Source organism: Citrus sinensis, chromosome 4, assembly GCF_022201045.2.
Source record: "Citrus sinensis cultivar Valencia sweet orange chromosome 4, DVS_A1.0, whole genome shotgun sequence".
NCBI lineage: Eukaryota > Viridiplantae > Streptophyta > Magnoliopsida > Sapindales > Rutaceae > Citrus > Citrus sinensis.
In genome coordinates, this window is record NC_068559.1 from 5,002,876 (window position 1) to 5,021,679 (window position 18,804).

The 18,804-nt window shown below is 34.5% G+C and overlaps 1 protein-coding gene across 2 annotated transcripts; it reads right to left on the reverse strand.

The window, feature by feature from the left end:
* Window positions 1–7,165: 7,165 nt before the first annotated feature.
* Window positions 7,166–16,245, reverse strand: LOC102624052 (uncharacterized). 2 transcript variants are annotated; one of them, XM_006485550.4, is made up of 13 exons: window positions 15,773–16,245; window positions 14,991–15,229; window positions 13,492–13,648; window positions 13,090–13,167; window positions 12,183–12,257; window positions 11,955–12,074; window positions 11,370–11,534; window positions 10,681–11,203; window positions 10,237–10,393; window positions 9,425–9,534; window positions 8,524–8,636; window positions 7,879–8,260; window positions 7,166–7,713 (listed from the first exon to the last, which is right to left on the reverse strand). In XM_006485550.4, the coding sequence occupies exons 1-13, from the start codon at window positions 16,112–16,114 to the stop codon at window positions 7,394–7,396; spliced, it is 2,781 nt and encodes a 926-aa protein (XP_006485613.1). In that variant the 5' UTR covers window positions 16,115–16,245; the 3' UTR covers window positions 7,166–7,393. The 2 variants fall into 2 exon arrangements, with proteins under 2 accessions (XP_006485613.1, XP_024956864.1); XM_025101096.2 differs by lacking the exons at window positions 13,492–13,648; window positions 15,773–16,245 and having other exon boundaries at window positions 14,991–15,125.
* Between the last annotated feature and the right edge of the window lie 2,559 nt (window positions 16,246–18,804).

The following is an 18,804-nucleotide window of genomic DNA, read 5'->3' on the forward strand; positions in this document are numbered from 1 at the left end:
AACAAATTCTCTCTTATGTTTTAAAATAGGTCTAATTTTTTTTAATTATTATAATATCAGTTTGATATATTATGCACTATTCTATTTCTAGTCTTGATTTTAGCCATAAAATTTAAATATTTTGATAAGAATTTTTAAGTAAAATAACTTGTATACTCTTAACAATTAAATTAATTTAATAACTAATTATAAAAGTCTGGATAAAAATTATGAATAAGGGAACATATTCATTCAAATAAGTATAACAAATTCGATATATTTTATTTGCTTCTTAATCTGACACACAATTACTTATTTTGTTGGAGAAGCATAGGTTGGGTCATACCATACACCATTTGTTGATTAACACCGTTGTTATTGTTGCTTGCTTGCTTATGCTACTTAAGCAATCTTAATTAACTATTTCTCATCAAACAGTAGCAAGCGCGTGTGATTTATTATTTTGTCAATAATTGCTCATATCTCCCTTCCATATAGTGATTTCTTCTCTTTAATTTATTATATACTATTTGTTTGCAGTCAATTGCGGATGAATTTACTGCATTTAGTCAATTATTTATTTAGCCTTTATTTGTATGTTTATTTGGAAATTTTCTTCAATTGTTTTATTATATGTTTTGAGAGGTATATTTATAAATTTAGACTTCATATACTTAGGGCAACTTTTGGTACAATATGCCAGTTTTTAAAACTACTAAGGGTATTTATAACAGATTCCCTACTTGTAGTTTTTCTCCGTAATTTCTAAAATTTGTTATTAAATTAATTTAATCATTAATGACATATAAGTCATTTTGCTTAAATAATATTCTACTAATGGCTTACATTAACATTAAGGGTAAAATAATAAAATAATATATAAAACCAACACCATTATCAATACATGGGTTTGAACCTATTTAAAAATATGAGGGGAGTAATACTAGCATGTGCTTGGAAAATGCCTTCATCGCACCTCTCTTGTGATAGAACTAAACCATCAGTTGGATCAAAAAGTAATTGGGCCAAGGCCCCATATCAATGCGCCTTCTCTATTATTGTACGTCTTTATAGCACAATAGTAATTTTTTACTTTTGTCGCTTTGTTTCTGTCTGGAGTGGTGATATTTGACCCCTTCATTATATCTCACCACCCCCACTAATCATTTTTATGTTAATACCTATTTAATCCTTATATTAAATGACTTAAAAGGCTAAATAGTTTTTAAGTACACTCACATAATAATTTCTACTAATAACTAATAAAACTAATCTAATTTTTTAAACTCTAGTTTCTTTTAACTTTTTAAATTTTTTTTTTGGTGAGAATTGATTAAACCCACTTCTGATGTTGACAACATTTTAATCATTTAGCGGTATTTAATGAAACCAATCTCCTTGGCATTTGCTACGGAAGCATTGTTTGTAGCAGATGAGCCTGTACTGCCTAATTATTGCATCATCTCATAAACCCGACAAGCGCAAGAATCGAGCATGTAAGTCTTGTAGTGAGAGTTCCAAATGTTGGAGTGACCCCTAGTTGATTGTTTTCTTCTTCTAGTAAAGGGAAAAGCGGGTTCTCTTAAACTTGTGTAAAACCCTAGAATCTAACTTTTTAAATTGTTATCTCTTTTCAAATATTATATACTCCCTACTTTGGTAACCATGGAAGAAATTAGTTTGCAGTACTCACTAGAGGATGCAGAAAAAGTAAGTTTAAAATTTTTTTCCCTTTAATTTTGTACTCTATTTATCTTCAACACCCAAATAATTTTATATTTCTGACAAATTTTAGGATGAAAAGCCTACTAATCATGGAAACAATGTCATAAAGAATTGGACATTGAAGATGATTGTGCTCGTGTTTTTACTACTGACATGGTAGACAACTAACTTTCACTTTTTATTTTTATTAATTATTAATTAATATTATTCTAAACTTTCTAATTGGATATACTATAATTTTGTTTTGATTAGGTTTTTAATAGTAGGGAAGAATTAATTGAGTGGATGTGAAATGCTAGCAAGAGATATGGATATGTTATTGTAATAAAAAAAGTCAAATGTAAGTGCACATTGTAGAAATCCAAGAATAATTTTTGCTTGTGAAAGAAGTGGTGCTTACAAGTGTGTTTCTAGTCAACATCAGAAGCCAAAACGTCCTAAGGCAACTAGAACAAAAAATTGCATTGTCCATTCAGATTAAAAGGGCAATATTTAGCAAATGACAATCGTTGGGTTTTGAAAGTGATATGTGCATAACATAAACATCCTACAACAAAACATCTTGAGGGGCACTCATATGTAGGTAGATTTACTTAAAAAGAGAACAATCTATTGATTGAGATATCAAAAAGTAATGCAAGACCAAAGGGATATACTATGTACGATAAAGCAAAGAGATATAGTTAATGCTACTACTATGAGGTCTATTTATAATGCAAGACAAAGATACAAGGTTAAATAACTAACTGGCAAGTCAAAGATGCAACTACTCATGAGCAAATTGCCTAAGCATAACTACATTGAGTGGTATCAAAGTGATGCTAATACAAACAATGTTAGGAATTTATTTCGGCTCGTCCTTTTGCAATTGACCAATTACGGGCATTTCTGCGTGTGTTAATTATGGATTGCAAGACCAATAGGTATGATTTTCCATTACTAGAGGTAGTTAGTTGGTGTCACCTTGACTAAGATGACATTTTTAGTATGCTTTGCATATATTGAATGCGAGCAAGAAGATAACTATAGTTGGGCACTAGATAAATTGAAAGGTTTTATGGATGACAATATGCTACCAAGTGTAATTGTGACAGATGGAGAGGTAGCTCTAATGAATGCTATTCAAAATGTTTTCCCAACTGCAACTCATCTTCTTTGTAGATGGCATATCTAAAAAAATATTTTAGGTAATTGTAAGAAGCTATTTGAAACTAAGGAGGTATATGAAGCTTTCATTACTGGTTGGAATATATTAGTACTATCTGCTACAAAAGACCATTATATTCAACATCTAAGACTTTTGGAGAGTGAATTTGTTAAAGATCAAGAAGCTATTGATTATGTGAAAAACACCTGGCTAGATAAGTATAAGGCAAAATTTGTTGCAGCTTAGACTAACCCAGTAATGCATTTAGGAAATACGACCTCAAACATGTAAATATTCATTGTAAAATATTCTCATATTTAATTTGTTATTGAAAAAATAACTTTTTTTTTGTATTTTCTTAATAGGGTTGAGACATCTCATTCAACATTAAAGAGGCAACTACAATCATCACGAGGAACTTCTGAAACATTATGGACTAAAAGTCTAAAAGTCATGCTTTAGTAGAACTAAGGCATACTGAGATTAAAGCTTCGTTAGAGAGAAGTTCAACAAAAGTGCAACATGATTTCAAACCTTTAGTTTTTTAAGAATTGCGAGGTTTTGTTTCAAGAAATGCACTCAACATGATAGTTTGTGAGTCTAAACGAGCTGATTATATTGGTCCGGATCCATTGGCTTGTGGATGTGTAGTTCGACACACTCATGGAATTCCATGTGCACATGAGATTGTAAGGTATAAACGTGAAGAAAGACCTATTCCTTAGTCTTCTATACATCCACATTGGAAGAAACTATACTTATTACCTTCTACTACATCTGAAACTACAGAGTTAAGTTACTCAACTAAGCTGGAGATGATTTTAAAGCGTTTTATTAATAATGATTACACTGGAAAGTTACAGATTTTGAAGAAGATTAAAGAATTAGCAAATCCAGCATAAACTTTTCTTATTGAGCCAGAAGTTAAGTGAAAACACGAGGTCGACCTTTTTCAAAGGCAGATATTTCTACTCGTTGAGATCCATCCAAATTTAAACATGTATTATCTACAAAAAGATATTCATTCTCCACATTTGTCTTCAAGTAAGATTTCTGTACAATCTAAAGGGTGATAACGAAAAAAGGTGAATTAGTCCCAACTTCCTAAGCATTCTTCTTTCATTGATTCATTTCTACAAGGATTGAGGCCATATATACATCATGTTAAAGATGTTGCTGCAGATGGTAATTTTGACTTTCGTGTTGTGGCTAATTTGATTGTTTTGGGTGAGGATAATTGGATTCAAGTGAGGAGGGACTTAATTGATGAATTACAAAACCACTTTGATGACTATACCCAAATATTTAAGTATGCAGGTTGATCAGATGAGATTCTAGAATCACTTTCATATTTTGAAATCAATCCATCGAATGATTTTTGGATGACCTTCCTTAAAGTAGGATATCTTATTGCTTCTAAATATAATTTTGTGCTGGTATTCTTGTCTCAACTTCAATGTCTTACTTTTCTTCGACTCAAATCAACTCCATTACCATGGCCCTCTCAGAAGATTATTCAATTGGATTTATTAACAATTGTCATTTCATACAGGTATTTTTTTTGGACTTTTGTTAACATTTATTATTTCAAACCATGACCCTCTAAAAAAGGGAAAAAATTAGATTTTTTAACAATTGTGAATTATGATTTTTTCAATATTTTACTTTTTTATTGCAGATATTCTTGAATCCATGTTCACCGATGCCACCAATAGCAACTAGTTGGTTAAAATATCATTCTTCTGTAGCAGATGGATAAGCAACTCTATTTGATAGGAACATTATTGCTTTTAAAAATTTAGTACCTAATGTTGCAAGCAAAGACACAATTGACTTTGATGCTCAATAAGAGTTGCCATTATTAATTATTTTTTTAAATGACTTGGGCAAGTTATTTTGTAATTAGTATGTAAGTTTACATATTATTTAGAAACTACAATTTTATCCAGAGAAACTGCTACTGCTTATTAACATTAAGAGGGGATACAAAACCAGTGGTTGAATGCAGTACCCAACTAGCCGTTGTTACAATGTTTGGAGTTACAACTTCCTCTTAACGAAATACTTAGCAGATAGTACAACCTTCTCCATAGCAAGAGCTACCTGGCTTCATTTAACATAACGAAATAACTTTTCATGACTTCCCTTTCCCCATTAATTCCTTTCTAATAACAATCAATCCGGAACTGCTTTTGGCATTTGCTATTGAGTTTGATGTCTATTATTTGTGGGTACGAGAATTAATTTGTATTTGTTGAATTGTGCTGCAGATGCTGATGATCCATTGAAGACTACTCATCAGACCAGGCAACTTGGCCTATTAGTATTTTTTTTCTTTCTTTCTTTGTCTTGTTTTTTAGAATCTTTTGTTAATCTTTTTTGTTCTTGGGAATGGGGTAACTTGCACTCGTGCATCAAAATTGGGCATGGGTCTGAGAAAGTAACTTGGCTGTTCTTTGTTATTATGACTGGCAACTAGAGTAGTGGTGAATTATCTAATAATCTAAATGCTAAGATCAAGCTAGTGGCTTGTTTTATCTAAATGCTAAGGTCAAGCTAATTGGCTTGTTTTAGACCATATGTGATGATTGTGAGTTAAGACCAGATTGTATCATTGTAATAGTTGCTACCTTTTCTCTAGAAGTATAGACATATTAAAAGTGTTGAGGAGACATCAGACTATCTGATGCACCGTTGGTTCCAATTTTACTCGTATTGATAACATTCTGACGAAGTGTTATTCTACTTAGGTATATAGGGGAACTGCTGTGATGCTTGTGTCACCAACTGATGGTAGATGAGATTGCCAACCCTTTCCTGCAGCCAGATGGGGCCTGCTGTTTAGGGAAAAATTATCGAAACCCTCTTTTTTTTCAGTTAACATCAGGTGTATTTTTGGCCTTTCACGCTCATTGCATAGGATCACCACGAGATAATCAAATAGTGACAACCATCCAGACGCACGAAGGTTCTTTCAAAGTTTGAAAATGCCGGCAGCATTTGCACTTTATAATAATCTTCAATGCTGAAGAAGTGTTAACGCGAGCAAACATTTTAATGACCTATTCTTTCCAAGCCCGGCCGAGGGTAGATGTTATTTTCCGTGTTATAGTTTTGAAGGTGTGAAAGTCACATGGTACGGCCTTCCTCAAAGACTCTTAAGAGTATAAAAAAATTGGTGAACTTCAAAGCAAAGTGAGGTAGACAATTTCTCCCTTACAGTAATCAACATATACTATTTTTTTTCCTGTTGTTTTTATAATGGCCAAAAATCCCCATGACAGCATAAGTTAATAATATTATTTTTTTTTAACTACTCTTTTATTCATATTTATTATAAATTAAATAAATCACATGAATAGAAATTAAATAAAAACTTAAGCATTAAAAACAAGAAATATATGTTTTGATATGAGCAAAAAAAAGTAATAATAAAATTTTTTTCTTATACTTATTTATTTTGTGAAAATTTTCTTATAATAAATATATAAGAAAATTATTATAAATGATAAAAAAAATTGTTATAAGAAAACTTGAATGACAAATAAAAATTTATTATAAGATAAATAATAAAATATTTTGCCTATATTTTTTACATTTAATTTTAAAATATGACAAAATTTTATTATAAGAAAATGTTCACAAAATAAATAATTACAAAAAAAAATTATTATTAATTTTTTTCTCATATCAAAACATATATTTCTTATTTTTAATATTTAATTTTTTTTATTTAGTTTCTATTCATGTAATTGATTTAATTTATAATAAATGTAAATAAAAGAGTAGTGGAAAATAAGAGTAATATTGTAAACTTATACTGTCAAGGGGGTTTTTGGCCATTATAAAAACAGTAAGAAAAAAAATCGTATATGTTGATTACTGTAAGGGAAAAATTGGCAATCCCCTCAAAAAAAATAGTGAAAATAATGGAAGAATTCTCTCTTTTTTTTAAAAATTTTTTAAATGCATTATAATTATTATTGCAATAATGATTCAATACTCAACGCATGCCCGGCATTAATGCATGAATGCGTTACGAGATTGAGATTTGATCCAATCCGCACTCCATTCTTTCTTTTTCAGTGTAGGGAGCAGTTGTCGAGAGTGTTTGGCAGTAGACAGATTGCCACGACGACAGTAAAGTGAAAATCACAACTTTCTTTAGGAACCAAAATTATCACTATCAGTGTATTTATTGACAGTTATTAAGTTAACCAATAAAATATAAATGAAAAAAGAGTTAAAAAAACCAATAATAACAAGAAGTTGAGCCAAAAAAATTAAGAGAAAAAAAAACAAACGAGCAACAAATCAAATACAACATTATGGCTCACGCTTTTATTAGCACTAAAGTTTGTTAATATAAAACCAAGGGAAAAAAAAAAAAAAGAGAAAAACGTTTGAAACCATACATAAATTTATTCAGTTAACTTATTATACAAAATGAAAGAAATAAAATTATTATCGCCTTCCCTTTAAGAAATGTTTCAATTAATGTTTCTAAATATTTCGTAGTCTTATGTGGTATGTTTCACTTACCTAGAAATTAACAGGAAGACTATTTAAGAAAGATAATGTTTGAGGAGATGTGGACTTCCCGAACAAGGAACACCATGCAGGAAGCTTAGAAAGAACTCTTTCAGTTTTCGGTGTTAATCGATCAAAATCAGTTCTTAGCTTTAGAAGAGGCCGTTGTTTCTCTTTTCTGTTGGCATTGTGATATGACTCCGTAGAATTTTTCGCCCAGTAAAGATCTAGATCAAACTTCGATACTGCATTCTTTCCACCTGAAAACTGGATTATGTGCCATCCATCCATGCCGCTCTTCTCATCCCGAGGAACTAACTCCTCCGAACCCTCTGCATTCCAGGTCAACACCACTTGTCATTAAAATATTTAATAAAATTTTTTTTTCCAAATTTGTTACCAGATCTTTACTAGCTTACAGCTTAAGGAACGTGATAAATGCAGAAATGTCAATAACGAGGAGGCAAAGGATGCACATGATTATAAGTTAATTATACCTTTGAATGTGAAATCTTCAATTTCCTCAGCATCGATTGCAAGAGACCAGCGTACAGAACCCTTCATATCAATTGAGACTTTTGTGATTCTTCCATTGTCATTCCCCTTGGTATCCATAATACCGAAACCTTCACTTTCAACATGAATTGTCGGAACATCTGACTGACTCCACCCACCTTCTGTGCCATCATAGGTCAAACAACCATATTCCATAGATAAAGTAACAAAATCGACAACATTATCTCTACCACATACGAATCCTTCTTTAATCTGCTCAACCTCCTTTGTCAATTTTCCAGGAGTTGTAGAATATAGAGCTATAAATGAGCTTGGTTCTTGTTTTCCACCAAATTTTCCACTTGCATCCACAACGTGCACAACCTGAGAATCATAAAATACCAGTAAATGCATTCATTAAGGGAGTCGCACTTTGTAAAGCAATTACAGGTGTTATCAACCTATTCGGTCATGAATTGGACAATAGCAGCTCTAAAAAGAATCTGCAGTAAATGCAATGGTAGACCAGCTATTGGACTTGGCAAAATCGGGCCACTCTCAAGGGAAGATGGAAGCTAAAATCAACAAGAATAATGGTCAACAAAATAATGCCATGGAAATAGTTACCAATAACTCATGTAACTTACATTCACAGCTCTGGCAGTATCTTCACTGAATGGTGGAACAGTACCAGACAACACCAGGATGAGTGAAAGAACAAATAAAACACAACTTGCAATTGCAATTGGTCTTTTCGCACCTATTAGAACAATTTTGCATGAAAATGGGTCACGGTAATTAGTTTCAAGCATTGTAAGATTGAATGATACCTTTATATATGAAAAATAAATCCGTACTTATCAAGTGAACAAGCATGCAAATGGAGTTTACCTCCTCATATTCCTTTCATTTTATATTCAAATAATAATAAGAAGAAACAAGAATTCATTGCTACACAGAAAATGATGCAATTCTTCCCCATGCTTAGAACATGGTTTTAGTTTCATATGCTGAAATTATCTCACAATTAACCAATTGACAAGCTGACTAATGGCAACAGTATTCTTCACTTGAGAAAATAAAAGATATAAATCATTCCCACACACAAACAAACTAAAGAGCAATGACCCAAACAATTATTTACAGGGATGGAAAGAGTACCCTTCTGTTAACACTTAGGGGACCTTGAGACAATATTTGGAAAACAATATATATAATAAAGCGATAATCATCTTAACATGATAAATTGCTATTTAAGCTGTTCTTAGGACACACATTTTCGTTAAGCTATTATAATAACAGGCAGCCCCATGATAATTTGGATCCTCAGATCTTTTCAACATATGCCCAAATATTACCAATTCAACCTTATTCTCAACGTGATCGAGTTGTGCCAAATAACTTTAAATGGTTTGTCAGTTTCAATTTGCTTAAATTATCTCATAATTAACACTAAACAGCCCATTTGATGGTAATACCAATTGTCACAAACTCAAGAGAAAAACTCGACAATGTTGTAAGCAAGGAAAGAACATTTGGGGTTAATACCTGAAAGATGAACATAAGAAAGGAGATACACGAGAGTTAGGCATAAGACAACAGCAATAAAAACAGCAAGTATGACATTTCCTAGCCACTCTGGGGTGCCACCTGGGTTCCTGCAAATAAATGCACAACAATATCAGCTGCCATTCTGCAAATAGCAAATCTAGAAAAAAATTGTTTAAAAGGCGACAGCAGTGGAACTCATCCAATCGAGAGTTGCTCGGTGCAATCATAGCTGTCATGAATGTTGTCTATATGGAACATACTCCAGTCAGTATGTACAAAGGGTGTCAGAGTTCAATGTCAGTCATGAAGAGAGTGTGGAATTCTTCAGAGTTAAAAGAAAAGTATATAACTCTTAAAGACATGACTGAGAAATCAGAATTGCAGGTCCTATTTAAGTCCAACAGATGGGGTGGGGGGTGGGTTTTGATTTGGAGTCTTGTAAAGGTGTAGGGAAGAAAAAAGAGAAACTTGTCATTGATGTTTGGGTTTTGAATTTACCATGTACACATATTGATAATCGTTAAGAGTTTAACATGGTTAGAATAGAGCTTTTAACATTTCAAACAATGAATATATTTCTACTATGTGGTTGGCTTTGCAAATTGAAAATTCTGTAATGTTATTTGATTTTATTGATTAGATCAAACCTTGAATATAGCATGTAAATTTGTTCCTTAAATTCATCAAGTTCTTAAACGCACATTTGGTGTACATTCTAAAAAAGGGGCATAATTTTTTTTTTTCAGAGAATAAATAAATTACTTCAACTTTAACAAGTAACAAAAATGTTACAATATTTATGGTTTTACCTGTCGAACCGTACCACAATTGCAACAATAACGTTAGCCAATCGAATAAAGTTGCCAGCAGAAACTAAAACTGGAACAGCCAAGCCTAAGAGCAGGGTTGCAAGTTTCAATGGCCTTGGGAAACGGACTGGGGTTAAAGTTGCTTCAAGAAAGCCATCTGCATATTCCAACATACAAAAATTATTTTATTGCAACTACTTAGAATAACAAATTCTAAATATGTTATTGATGTAAAACCATGCCAGAAAGCATCCATATGATCATTACTCATAAATCTCACATATATGTTTTTAATGAAATCATGGTGTTCATGGTGTTTAAAACTAAAATCCATCTCACATAAAAATATCAATGTCCCATTTGAGCTCCAAATAGTAAAAAATAGGGAGAGAGAGTAGTTTCATTCTTGTAGCCACATGAACATAGCTGTAAAATCAAACTTACATGCAAAAGCTGGTGGAACTAGCCAAAAAAGAGCAATAAAAGTGGATCCAATTTTGTAGAAGTTTCCTAATGCTAGCAGAATGAGCCACTGAAGAAAACCAGCTTTAAAGAGCCATCTTTCGGCTTCCAACTTGATCAAATCAGCTTGAACAATGGGTGATAACTGCATTCTCTTGGAAAACATATTTGCAAGATATGCTTTCAGGATAATGTAACCCAAATGTTGACCAGTTAATGCCCCAAGGAAAGCAGGTGCAGCAAACAACCCAACCGCCAACCAAGGATTTGCCACATAGGGCACTGGCGATGAAGAAATTTGAGGTAAAATGAAAGCAACGACAACAGCGAAACTAATGGAAAATACCAACATAAGGATGGCACTCAAACATGTCAAGGCCAAAGATACTGCAGCTGGATAACCACCCATAACCAATGATGCAGTCCAAATCAGAAGTGATTGCACAATTACTGAATTATGAAGCATGTTTGCAAAACCTTGACGGTATAAGACCATGTATGTCCCCTGGGATAGAACAAGAGTTAGAAATCCAAATCCAAAAAGTCATTTTTGGGTGGTAGAGGACCCATGACAACCAACCGGTTATTGAGACAAAAACAGAATGGTGAAGAGTGGGAACCAAGCTAGGAAAAGCATTCAAATTTTTAGCAGTCACAAAGATATCAATTACCAAAATGTCAAAGTATACAGCAGTCTCATGGACAGTTTTCCCTTCTTTTTCCATAGCATTGCCTTTTGGAAGACTAGTGGATGAAGCAGCCTGAAGGAGAAAAGCAAGCATATTTTCTCCAAGATGCTGAAGAGATCCAGGTTTTAATAGATCTAATTTGTCATTCTGCAATATTTAAAAAATAAATAAATTCAACTCACAACCAGTATTTTGAAACAAGACACAATTCAACTGAAGCAATGTCATAAATTGCACCATGTTATAGTGCATGCTTAGAGTTGATAGAAGCATGGTGGATTGGAACATGATGCCCATAACTCATAAGTGGATACATGTATGGTGTGACTACATCACCTAATTTAAAGAGGTTTTTGGGCTACACATGGCATCCATTACATCCTGAAAATCAGTGCACACTTTTGGGATGTGATGCTAAGTTCATTTCATAAGAGGCAGAGATAGTTGTGCTCAGGACTCTCATTTATTAGACCAAAACATTAACTCCAATGAGCTGTAATGCTTTACAAAATGGATAAAAATTATCACAATTCCTGATGGATGCTGAAAAGTACATGAAATATACACCTTAGTGTGATATACAGCACTTTTGTCTGTATATGCAAAATCAAGGCCTGAAAGTCCAGCAACTTCTTTGTATACTTGGAAATCAGTTGCAGATGTGATAGCTCCAGAAGCAAATAAATCCTGCAGCATTAACGTTTCTCAGAATAATTTTTTGCTGGTTACACAAGTATATAGGAAGAGTGAACAGTGAAATGGGAGAAAATAACATTAAATTGTGTAACCACAAACCTGTGCCGTGACTTGACCAGATGGGTATTTCGCTGCAGCAGCAAAGTTCTCAACAGCCCATGGATGAGGACCAGCCTACGAAACAAGGGGAAAAACAAAATAAGAAAGAGACAAAATGCACTGTACAGATTACTAGAAACAACAAGCAATATAAGCAGTTGACTGATGAACATCATAAAATTTGGCTCTGGATAAAATAACAATTACGTATAAATATAAATGGACATGCTGTTGTAAATTTTGATGCTAAACAAGAGGAAATGCATCCACGCATACAGAAAGATTTCTAGACCATTAATATTAATTCACTGTCAGAATATAAAAGCCAAATTCTGCCATTACCAGAAAATATATATATATATATATATATATATATGCACAAGCTATTTGTTATTATTTGTCTGGTTTAAAAGCCAACATCAAAAGCCAAGAAAAAAGACTTCAAATATTTCATCAGTCAATGATTCTTCAAACATTTCATCAGTCAATGATTGTTCTTCATCAGCTATGGTTCCAAAACTTACTGAACTGTGGAAAGCACACATGATAGACATGGTTAGTAGGTTAGCATGAGCTCCCTAGACGCTTTCTTCACAAGTTCATATAGTACACAATTATCTAGAAAAGACCAAACAACATCATTTTGGACCCAGTAATTACATAAACCTGAAACTGATGAGATATAGTAGGAAAAAAAAATGGATACTTGGGAAATTTCTCAACATGTCAAACAATAGGGAGATTAGTCACTTCGCAAACCTATAAAGTGAATTGAGTCTTTCTTACAGAAGCCTCTAAATTGGATCCATAATTTGACACCATCAAAGTGGGGGCATTGGATCAAAATGTTACATAAAGTGAAACAGATGAAAATGGAATATGAATATGTTATTTACAAAAAATACACCTGGAAAAGGCCAGACTTTCCGCCAATACCCATAGCCTCCAAATCTATAGCTACACGAATGGTTGTACTCCAGGGATGCTGCATCAGTATATTGAAACTTAATCACTTTACAAATAAGATGCCGTGCTTTTATGGAAACATATTACCTTTGGGACCGAAAAACAAGTACATATATACTTTTGTGTCAGAATAATTCTGCAGAGTTGTCAACCAAATCTTTTTATCTTTGACATTTTTATTAGAACAAAATCTGAGGTAGTCAATGATAAAACGTGCAAAACTGTTTTCACAAAAAAGGAATAAAATCAAAAACCACAGTAAATAAACTGTATTATCAGATCCCAAAACATGCTGGAAGTCATAAATTAGAGTGGGGAGAATGTCACTTAAAATGCTTCCTACCTGAGTTACAAAGCTATGAGCACCATTTAGACCCTCCTCCTCCCCTGTATTAAATAAAAATATGACAGCATTCTTAAAACCATGAGCCCACTGAGACATCGCACGTGCAAGTTCCAACATAACAGCAACACATGAACTACAATCTCCAGCCCCTTCCCTGAACCAAGCAAAGCACTCTGTAAGGTAGCAAGCAAAGTTTACAAAAGAACACATCCAAGAGAGGGGTTTTTTGGTTTTTCTTTTTTTTGGGGGGGCGGCTGCCAGTGGGGGTTTGGTGGTTTTGTGTGGGGGATGGAACTCTCACAGTCATAAGAGAGATAAAGCAAAGCATATGATGAGATGCTATAAGGCGATTAAAACTTCCAAATCAGTGCTTAGGGCTAACCTGAGCTGAATAGAGAGGGTTTCAAGGTAATAGGCACGGTATGAGGGTCAGTAACCACAATAATTCCCTGAATGCAGAAAGGGGCAGTGATGGATTTATTTTGGCGCATCCATTATATTAACTAAACTGGCTTTTGTATTTAAGTCAAATAATAGGATTTTTCTATCCTATTTCACACATTGCACCTCCTCCTCGTAGAACTCCACAACTCTCACCTCTCATCCTTGATGTCTTACATCTATAACCATACTCAAATCATCTTATGACTTCTGAAAATATTAAGTATATAGTCATTTCAATTTCAACTATTGAATAAAGATATATAATCACACGATTCCAATTTCCCATATTCTCTGGCCCACCCTCAGCTAAGTTGCCGCAGTTGTTAGATCTAATGTTTACACAACCACTCTCACCCTTTGTCATTATATATAGGTGTATGTTTTTGGTAGGTTGGGACTCCAGTGATCCAAGACATAGGGAAGGGCGAGGAGATTCTGACATGGTGGGGTGGTGTAGGCAAGGTCCCCCTTCCCTAAACGCACTGTTGCCATCATTATTAAAATGCCTATTAAAAAGGGCCACATTATTTAATAAATGAGTATGAGAAGAGTGGGAGAATTCTTCATAAAATCTTTACTTAGCAGCAGATACTTGAAATGCTAATACTGACAAATTCCTGAAATGCGTTTATGTTTTCTGAAATCTCTTTCTCTAACTTTTCCATTTTAACCATGATGTGAATTAGTACCTAGAATAGATCGCACTATTATGTTTCTGGCCAACAGAATAGCTCCTGTATTACCTTCCATTTTTCTTGTGATTTTGAAATGAAACAACAAAGCAGCTTATTATTAAATATCTTTAACTAGCTTTTTCCTAAAGATTACTACTTTCCTGAACCAGTTTCTAATCTTTGGTTTGATACTGGCAATGTCTACAGTGGTCAAGAAACTGCTTATGCATTTGTCCACAATAAACAACAAAAATAATGTTAAGACCAAAGAAGAAGATCACATTATAGACAGAAGTTAGAGAACTACACAGACTGACCGATAAAACAAATAATTTGCAAAAACATAAACCATAGATTGAAAAGGAGAAGAAAATGTACGCTGCAAAAACTGTATCAATATGAGAAGAGACGAGAATAGCATTTTCCGCTGCTTCAGATGCATATTTTGGCTGGATTCTTAGTACAATGTGATTGAGATCCGAGTAAATAAGTGTTCTCCCCATGAACGCGCCACTGACCAGACGATTTGCACCAGATTTTGCATGGAAGAAGTCCACTTCAACATCTACCTCCCAGTGCTTTGTTTCCTTGATTTTCTGTGCTGCTGCCAAAACATACTGTGGTGAAAAGCATGTTAAGTGTTAACCATGACAGCAACAAAATGATTGCAGATGAAAAAATCACTCATTATGAAACTTGATATACAATCAATTCACAATGCAAAAGAAAAGAAAGAAAGACACCTTCACCAGCTACATCTGGTTCAAACTATTTTTAGAAATTTCTCTTTGCTTTTTATTATAAGCACAGAGTATGAGTTCATGAAAAGTGCTTCTGTGAAACATAAAAGTAAAAATACAAACGTCTTTGAGCAAGATTACTTTCAACAGCAGTAACTGAAAACACTTTTCCATATATGCACTCGAAACTCGAAAGCACTTTCTATAGAAACACCATCCATAAAAGCAATTGAACTCACTACTTTCTGAAAAAGCACTTGACAAGTGCTTATGCAAAAAAGAAAAAGGACTTCAGCTGAAAGCATGACGTGGACTTTATCCGAGAAAAAGTCAAAACATTTTAGAATGCTTACATCACTCACCTCTACATAACAAATGTCGAACATTATTCATTAAAAAAATAAATTCAACGAATACAACCTGAAGAGCGCGATCAAGAGCATCGGAGCCAACGGGATGAGGGCCCAGTTCAGTCAACGCTTTGACGTGCTTGATAGCCTCAAACTCGGAGAATCCTCTTTTGCCGGCCTGGTCGGCGGTGAGAGGAGGAGGCATATGCTCGTACTGATAGTAGTAAACGCCGTAAGTGGCGTAGACGAAGGCCGCAAACGCAACCGTCCATGCGAGCCCCGATCGCTTGGCGCTTCTCACGTGAATGTCGTTGCTGCTCCCGGTCTTGATTTGTTCATCGCTCGCCTGAGGTTCTGATTTTGATGCTGATGAAGACGAAGGCGAGGCTTCAGGTTGAGGTCTCTTTCGCATTGTTGCTGAGTGAGAGAGTTAAGTGATTGTTGCTTCGCTCGTTTGGTTTGAATTTATCAAAATTTGTAGTAGCAGGTGCAGACCGCTGGGAGTTAGCTGTTACGTCACTGCGCAGGGATTGGGTGTGGAATTGAATTTAGCGAAGGAAAAATATAAATTAATAAATAAAAGGGTAATTTTCACATATCTCCCTCAGGTTATACCCTCTTTCACTCAGATAGAATCTTTCCAAATAATTTCAGAATCCTCCCCCGGTATTAAAAATTCCGTCTATTGACTGTTGTTGACCCTGAAAAGACCAAATTATCCCTAACCCAAAAAAACAGTATCTGACGTAAGATCTTCGTTGACTTGAGGAAACTTTTAAGAAGAAATAAAAAGCATGACGACCCGAAGTCGTTAAAAAGAGAAAAGAGGCTGAAGGGATTGTGTCATCATCACTAGATCGTTATATATGCAACTCTAAATTCAAAGGGAAATTTATAAAAATAGCCAAAAAAATTAGGCATTTTTTAATTTTAACCCTTCAAATTTTTTTCTATCATAACTAGCCAAACACCCTATTTTTGGACTACATTACCCTCATCATTTTCATCAAATTTACAAAGGCATGCCACTTTCCCTTATCAATTCCAGCACTTCCACCTCTTTTTCCTTTTCAACTTAACAAATTTCATCACTCAACAAACTCCATTACTCTCAATAAATTAACAAATTTTATCAAACAAGTATTACATAATTGAAGATATAATTATCAATTGGAGAGCTTCTTAAGGTTAGTTTATACTCTTACCATAACCTAAACTTTTAATCTATTGATTTTATCATTTGAGTTCGAAATTGAAGTGAGTTTTTATTGCAAATGTTGTTATTTTTCATTAACAAAACAATGTGACTTGTTAAAGTAGTTAGTTTGAGTTGAGAAATGAAAATCAATCATTGAAACCCCTGAAAAATCGAGTAAAACAGAAGCCCAGAACAAGTGAGACAGGCACCTGTCTCACATAAATCTACTGGTTTTATGTGAGACAGGCACCTGTCTCACCAAAATATGTGCGACAGGCAAGTGGGACAGGCGTGTGAGACAGGCGCATGTCTCACTTGTTACCACTGGTTTTATGTGAGACAGGCAAGTGGGACAGGCGCCTGTCTCACTTGTTACCACTGGTTTTATGTGAGACAGGCAAGTGGGACAGGCGCCTGTCTCACATAAATTTGCTGGTTTTATGTGAGACAGGCACCTGTCCCACTGCCTGTCTCACTAAATTTAAGTTATTTTCCAAAAGTAATAACTTGGGCTACATGTGTCCGTTTTAGGCGTATAATATATCATTTCGAAGCTTACGATGAGACGAAATAAATCAAAAATTGTATATTTCATTTCATCCACATAAATGTACTGCATATTCATTTTTACTAGGTTTTGTAGCGTGAAATCTTATCTCTTTTGTTTTTTTTTTTAGGTTTAATGGATTCCGTTGTACTTCAATTATGTTATGACGGTTGGTGGGAGACATTAGCAGATGGCCGTACGGAGTATGTGAATGCGAAGAATACAGCATTTTTAGTTCGGAAAGATTGTACGTTTGAGCAATTTATGGCAAGGGTGTATGAAGTTTTACAGATAAATCCTATTGAATATAGTTTGTCGATGAAGACAACTTTGAGATCTAGTAACACAATGTATCGTGCATGTTCACTACCTATGGATATATTTAATGATGAAATGGTTAATGTTGTGCTGCACATGGCCTCTGATGTGGTCAATTATGGATGCATCCCTATATTTGTCACCACACATCCTCGAGTTCCGGCCGAAAATCCTGAGCCACTTGTGGAAAGTGAAAGTTCGTTTAGAGCAAACGAGTCTGTCCCTGATATTGAGGAAGAGGTGTTACCACAACAAATGTCGTTCCAACAACATTACTCACCAGTCAACGAAAACAATGACACTATTGATGATAATGGCATTACGATAGCGGATGTTGAAGATAATGTGTTACCATTAGGGACATCGTTAGGGCAACATTACTCTCCATTTCAAAATAATGAGTTCCGCAGTTATGATGATCCTGGTTATAACACCAACAACACAGAAGCTGATAATGTGCAAGGCATGAACTCCAATACTGAAGTTGATGATAGGGACACTGGTCATTCCGATATTCCTATCAATAATGAGGATGAGCATCAGTATGATATTCCTGTTAACAATAGAGAGAATCGACCTATTCCTCCGATGGCCCGTTCGAGGAGGAGGACAACAGTTGATCCCCTGGTGAGTCTTGCTCCAGTTTTGCCTTCAAACTTAGTTGCTCCAGACTTAGTTAGAAGCTGTAATTCTGCGGACATTGGTGTGGGAAAGTTGTTCGTTGAGAAGAATGAGTTAATACTGGAATTGCGCAAAGTGGCCTTGCGGGAAAAGTTTGATTTCAAGATTGCACGGTCCACAACGACACGCTTTGAGGCTCATTGTTCTTCGGAATCATGTAATTGGCGTCTTCGCGCAACAAGAGGTTCGGATGAGCATAATGTTCCTTGGGTAGTGAGAAGAGTTGACAATGTTCATACGTGCTCTAATGAGGTTTTGCCTAGTGGCCTCCGCCAAGTTAGGAGTCGGGTTGTTGGCCATCTTATCGCGGATAAATTTATTCAGGATAAACGGATATACACGCCGAATGACATTAGAG

What these genes read in the sequence shown, in the direction of transcription:
- LOC102624052 (XM_006485550.4), bottom strand. Translation starts at nt 16,114, where the DNA reads ATGCGAAAGAGACCTCAACCTGAAGCCTCGCCTTCGTCTTCATCAGCA. An exon ending in CTCTTGATCGCGCTCTTCAG is followed by an intron (nt 15,230 to 15,772) that starts GTTGTATTCGTT and finishes TTTTCACCACAG; the next exon opens with TATGTTTTGGCAGCAGCACA. An exon ending in CTGGTCAAGTCACGGCACAG is followed by an intron (nt 12,075 to 12,182) that starts GTTTGTGGTTAC and finishes TTAATGCTGCAG; the next exon opens with GATTTATTTGCTTCTGGAGC.